Source organism: Eumetopias jubatus, unplaced genomic scaffold (genome assembly GCF_037043125.1).
Source record: "Eumetopias jubatus isolate StellerSeaLion01/CBP00866 unplaced genomic scaffold, mEumJub1_p1.0 scaffold_3, whole genome shotgun sequence".
In the NCBI taxonomy this organism is placed as follows: domain Eukaryota; kingdom Metazoa; phylum Chordata; class Mammalia; order Carnivora; family Otariidae; genus Eumetopias; species Eumetopias jubatus.
The window spans coordinates 56,867,487-56,873,702 of record NW_028274809.1 but is presented as its reverse complement, the minus strand read 5'-3'; the positions used below and the strand labels follow the sequence as shown (position 1 = coordinate 56,873,702).

Below are 6,216 nucleotides of genomic sequence, written 5' to 3'. Positions count from 1 at the left end.
CGTGTTGGCGAGAGCTGATATAGATATAAGGACATTTCTCTCCATGGCGTCACGTGACATAATTACCACCAGAATCAATCAAGATGAATTGCACGTCAGCGCCCGGTGGGGATTTTTGCTTAGTTGATCCTGGCCCAAGCCTCTTGTGCAATCGATGGCTCAGGTTGGCGGCGCGGGGAGCGGCCCGGGGCTCGCCGGCGCGCACGCCGCGGAGCCATGAACGACTTTGATGAGTGCGGCCCGAGCGCAGCCAGCATGTACCTGCCCGGCTGCGCCTACTATGTGGCCCCGTCGGACTTCGCCAGCAAGCCGTCCTTCCTATCGCAACCGTCGTCCTGCCAGATGACTTTCCCCTACTCTTCCAACCTGGCGCCGCACGTCCAGCCCGTGCGCGAAGTGGCCTTCCGTGACTACGGCCTGGAGCGCGCCAAGTGGCCGTACCGCGGAGGCGGCGGCGGCGGCGCGGGGGGCGGCGGCGGCGGGGGCGGCCCCGGCGGGGGCGGTGGCGGCGGCGGCGCCGGGGGCTACGCTCCCTACTACGCTGCAGCCGCGGCGGCGGCGGCGGCAGCGGCGGCGGCCGAGGAGGCGGCCATGCAGCGCGAGCTGCTCCCTCCCGCGGGCCGCCGGCCGGACGTGCTCTTCAAGGCGCCGGAGCCGGTGTGCGCCGCGCCCGGGCCGCCACACGGCCCCGCGGGCGCCGCCTCCAACTTCTACAGCGCCGTGGGCCGAAACGGCATCCTGCCGCAGGGTTTCGATCAGTTCTACGAGGCTGCGCCCGGGCCCCCGTTCGCCGGGCCGCAGCCCCCTCCACCTCCTGCGCCGCCGCAGCCCGAGGGCGCCGCCGACAAGGGCGACCCCAAGACGGGGGCCGGTGGCGGCGGGGGAAGTCCTTGCGCCAAGGCGACCCCCGGCTCGGAGCCCAAGGGGGCGGCAGAAGGCGGCGGCGGCGATGGCGAGGGGCCCCCGGGGGAGGCGGGGGCTGAGAAGAGTGGCGGCACAGGTAGGCACCCGGTGCGGGGTGGGCGGCTGGGCCGGGGCGGGGGCGGGGGCGGGGGGGCCGCGGGCGCGGGGGGGCGGCGGGGGCCTCCCTCTGCTTGCGCCGTTTTATGTGCTACTTTATAAGCGTTCGAAGGGGTTTATACATCCTATAAGATTTCCCGGGCCGTTGTAAAGTGTGTTTACGATAGGAAACCAATTTAGGTGGGCTTAAGGTAGACTTCGAAGGGGACATTAATCGCTGCAGAGAGATTTTCCCCAGTTTAGGGGGGTGGGTATTGCTAGAGACCATGGAGTGAGGAGGGGAGATTTCAAGCCACTTTGTGAATGTGGACACTCGAACCTCCTGCTCTTAAGGGGGTGGGGTGGGGAGATTCTTGAACTGGACTTTATCCAAGCCTCTGGCTGACGCGCGCTGCTGGCTGGAGTAGAACAGATGCATGGGCGCGCTCGTGTTTCTCTCCCTTCGGGTTCCAACTCAGAGCCGGCCTTGCCCTCTGCTTCTCCACCTCCGTGCCAGGGTGTGTGTGTGTGTGTGTGTGTGTGTGCGCGCGCGCGCTCGCGTGTGTGTGTGTGTGTGTGTGTGTGTGTGTGTCTCCGTCCGGGCGTGAACACAGGTCCACGCCCGCACTCTCTCCTGTGCCCGCCCATATATCATCCCCCACGACTCAGGCAGGGCCTTTCAGTGGCGGCAGGGGACGTCCCCAACGGGCCGAGGCCTGGCTCTCGCGCGGGCCTGGGCCGGCGGGCGGGCTGCAGTGGGCAGCCGGCGGCCTCTCTCACCTCTTGGTTTCTTTGCCTTGCAGTGGCCCCCCAGCGGTCCCGGAAAAAGCGCTGTCCCTACACCAAGTACCAGATCCGCGAACTGGAACGCGAGTTTTTCTTTAACGTGTATATAAACAAAGAGAAAAGACTCCAACTCTCTCGGATGCTCAACCTCACTGACCGGCAAGTCAAAATCTGGTTCCAGAATCGCAGAATGAAAGAAAAGAAACTGAACAGAGACCGTCTGCAGTATTTCACTGGAAACCCCTTATTTTGAGAGCTCCAGGAAGCACCCCTCTTCCTGAGCCCCACTCGCCCACCCACTTCCCCACCAGCTTGCCCTGGGCAGGCCCAATGTTCTTGGGTTTAATGACGCCTCTTCTCTGTGGAACTCCACGATTCCTTCCCATGGTCAACTCGGGACCTCCCAGCGACCACTGCTGCCTGCGGACGAGGCCGGGGACTTGGCCGAATGGATCCTAATAAGGGGAAAATGGTAAATGCAAACGTCCCTTTACAATTTTACCGCCAATGTGCTGTTGTTCTCCCTCCCTCTCTCCGAGTCCCCGTGGGGACGCTGTGGGATCTGTAGAGAGTTAGGCCGCTGGGCTGGAAGGCGCTTGTTTTTGTTCTGAGTTTAAGGGACCTGACCATCCCCCTTGGTGAATGCAGATTATTTAAACTCTGGGAAATGTATCTTCGGTCTGTCGGTCTGTCGTATCAAGGCATAAGTCACTGTGTTTTGTGTGAATAAATGGTTTCTGGTAAAATGGAGGTTACAGCTTCAACACAATATATGATTTTTTCCTCTTGAAAGAAGTTTAGTGTCTGATTAGGGGATTTTAGTGGCCAGAACCTTCTCCCATATTCAACTGAAGATCAAGTGAAATGCTTTTTAATCCCACTGAAATAAGAGTAGCTCTCTCCCACCCTGTCTAGGCTACACTGGTTTGAAAAATCACTTTAGGGATGAATTTCTGAATTAAGGATGTGACCCGGCCATTCTGGTGCTGCTTTCTCCAGGCAATGAGGCTGGGGCAGCAGGAACCTAAGAAGGACGTCTCCTCCCCCATTCCCAGTTTAGTGAACTTGGAATATTTGAAAAGACAAAAACCATTTTTAAAAACTTGTTAGAAAATCTAAATTTACTCTTAACAAGGTGTCAAGGAGCCAAGGTCCCTTAAAAAAAAAAAGAAGCCAAAATTAGAAACCTTCCTTGAAAAAAAAGATAGTTTGCTAAAAGGAAGTTACCAGTGGTGGAGAGGGCTTGGGATCCTTGCTAGTGTCAGAGCAGGCGTACCTACGGTAGAGAAGGTAAGATCCCTCCCTGGAATAGGGCCTGAGGCTGCAGACCCACTTCTCACTGCATTTATCGCTTCAAGTTAAAGAATGTGGTGGGGGCTGTACTGCACTTTATGTTGCAGGGCCAGGCCAGGCTGTTTACAAAACCTTGAACTGTCTAGACAACACCATAAAAGCCAAAGTTCTAAACAGCTTAATTGGGTTATATTATACACCTTCTGGTGGGCCCAAAAGAGATTTCCGCAATGTGCAATAAACTGTAGGAGTGAGAAAAGCATCTCTTCCTCTGAAAAAAGTAAAGTGAATCATGACTCTTAACCTCTCCTAAGCCCAAAGTAAAAAAAAAAAAAAGAAAGAAAGAAAAGAAAAAAAAAAATCCATAAGATATACAGTACCCCATGCATCTTCAGAGGAGGTATACGTTTCCAAATACAAAATTTTTTTTAATTGCCAAAGTTTGGTGGGGGGGGGAGGAGGAAAAACATAAGTGCATAAGTGTATGCCTTTGAACTTCCAAAATGTCAAGGTCATCACCTTTAACCTTTCTGAATAATTAGGCGCCTTAAGGTTCTTCTGTGATATTCAGCCGCCACCCACTCTCACGCACACATTCTTACACACATCCAGACCCCCACATACATTTATGACCACACAGCATCATATCAGGGGTTCACCATAAATCTAAGCAAATGCCTAATTTCAGGATCAATAACCTTAATTTCCCTTCAAACATTTGTGTAATTCAATAGCAGTTGACTTCTTTTTAAAAGACTGGTTAGATTTAAGTGTCTACCAGCATGTTTTTTAATACAGTTAGTATATACTGAGGTGGGTTTTTTTGAGGGGGGGTCATAGACAGCATTCCCCTTTGCTCTAATGAAGAACCACGGCTTTCAAAGCAGGCATTTGAAAGCGGAAGCTTTAGTCAGATTTACACCTTCGCTATATTTGAAAAAAAACTGTTGCACCGTCAGATAAGTTATTGTACTTTCTATGATATGGAACAAAACTAAAAATATTTATATTGTTTGCCAAAGTGTCCCTCAACCTTTGGTGAAAATTGCAAGAGAAACAAAGCCTACGGTTGAATAATTTCGTTCGGAAGGGGATTTCTTTGTGTGGAATTCTGGGCGTCCGTTAAAATGTCAGTGCCCTAGTAGTATAATCGTTGCAGGAGCTTAAAACTGCTTTCTTTCTTTCTCTCTCCATCTTTTTTTTTTTTTTTTTAACTGCGTCTAAATGTAGCAAGCTTGTGTGTCCACCACCTTAGGTAAGCCGAACCGAGAGATACCACTTCCCGTTTGCATGGCCTTGGAGAGCCACACGGGGGCGTGCTCACGTTCCAGAAGCCGCGTTTGGCGGAGACGCCGCGGTACCCTATCTTTCCAATACTGATTCTAATATGCAATCTGAGCCCGTTAGAAACAGGCGGCCACTAAGTTATTTGTTTGCTGTTTGTTTGATCTAAGCAGCCACGAGGTGTGGGAGGTTGTATAAAGACAGAGAAAAGGGAGCTACCCAGATTCCTGAAACAGACAGTCACCTAATCGTTATCTCCTTAAAGATAACGCGGTTGCAAAGAATACCTTGGTATAATCTGGTGGTGTCAAGGAGAGATTTTTTTTTAAAGACCAATATGTACATTTCCAAATAGGTCATGCCACTGAGAGTTAATTAAATTAGAGAAATTAATTTTCTTGTTGGTTTGAGTATGGAGAACGATGTGAGGGTAGGACCAACTCCTCCCCAAAACAGCGTCCGTCTCGTACTCTCTCCGACCGCCTGGGATGATTAAAAGGCTTTTGTTTAAGACAGATCGGGGCGCCGGCAACTTAGCTGAGTGTGGTCTCAGAGAAAATGAGACGCGTCGGGACTGAGGGGGTCGTTCTGGGCGAGGGAGTGCCCCCCAACCCGGCCATGCCTGGCAGCCGGGGCTGCCGGTAGCCAGAAGCGCTGGCGGAACTCTGAGTTGGGGCGCCTGGGGCAGGCTGGGCTCACGCGGCTGCGGGAAGCGGCAGACTGTCCCGGGAAACGTTTATACTACGAGGCAAGGCGGCGCGGAATGGGGATTGCATTTGAAGCAAACGAGCTTTGCGTTTGACAGAACCCTGGACACTCTTCGCAGCCGCCTGCTGGCTTTGAGCACGGAGTTTGATTTTGACACCAGCTCTTGGAAGCAGTCTTCTTGCTGCATGCCCTCCTGGCCCCCCATCCCCCTTTTGCAAAACCCCTGATTTTGGGGAGGGCCTGTGTCGCCATCCTCTGTCCAAAAGGGAGGGCTCCAGGACATGAAAGGGCTGTTCTAAGGGACGGTGGCTGTCCCTTCTTTCCCGAAGTTCATTTTGAAGCGCCTGCAACCCCCAGAATTAGTACCGGCCTCCTGGGCCCTGCTGTCTCTGTCTCCTTTCTCCAAACCCTGGACCAGAGGCCCTGGGTCCCCCCCTGGGAGCTGGCATCAGCTTCAGTGGAGGCTGGGGCGCCATGAGCCCCCCAGTGAGGCGCCAGCCAGAGGCATAGGTGATCCCCATGGGCACCCCGGCTCCTGCCTGTCTGACCGCCGGTCCTGCTTAGCTATTGTGAAGCGACATTTCTCAGAGCCTAACCTGGCTCTCAGTCCAGGTGGGGAGGGAACCCTCCTCCCCAAATGTCATTGTGTTCCTCTTCAGGCGGCTCCAGCAGGGGTGCGTGTGGCCTTTCAGGGCCCCTTGGCCTTGGCTGGCAGCCTTCCTCAGACAACGGGCACTAAGCAGTCTGCAGTTCCTTTCCTACCAGCAGCGCCCAAACGGGCCTGAGAAAGGACAGAGGATTGGACCAGGACTTCTGGGGGGCTGCAGACCCGACCCCTCCTGATTGTTCAGAGCCTGTGGGCTCACGGAGTGTGGCCACGTATCTTGAATCACCGAGATCTCAGATCCTGAAGTGGAGGGAAAGTGCGCCAAGTAGGAGTCTTTTGTGTCTGTAACAGAAAGAGGCTCCCGAGCCGCCAGCCCTTTTGCACAGTCTCCACAGACTCTTCACTGAGTTGGTGGTGGCTTCCATGGCCTGCCCATTTGCCCCCTTGATTTCTTTTCACATTGGCTGGAAGGGGCACAGTGCAACCCGGAGGGGCTCCCTGGGGAAGCAGCCTTTAAAATTTGTCCCCATCCACTCTGC

The 6,216-nt window shown here is 54.1% G+C and overlaps 1 protein-coding gene across 1 annotated transcript; it reads left to right on the top strand.

Moving 5' to 3' along the window:
• The first annotated feature begins 216 nt into the window (after nt 1-216).
• HOXD11 (homeobox D11) lies at nt 217-2,038 on the top strand. Its single transcript, XM_028121142.1, has 2 exons — nt 217-1,000; nt 1,803-2,038. Exons 1-2 carry the CDS (start codon nt 217-219, stop codon nt 2,036-2,038), a joined length of 1,020 nt encoding a protein of 339 aa, XP_027976943.1.
• Nucleotides 2,039-6,216: the final 4,178 nt, after the last annotated feature.

Bases quoted from the DNA above. Each gene is read 5' to 3' on its own strand.
- HOXD11 (XM_028121142.1), top strand. From the start codon at position 217: ATGAACGACTTTGATGAGTGCGGCCCGAGCGCAGCCAGCATGTACCTG. The intron at 1,001-1,802 runs GTAGGCACCCGG...TTTGCCTTGCAG, and splicing joins TGAGAAGAGTGGCGGCACAG to TGGCCCCCCAGCGGTCCCGG.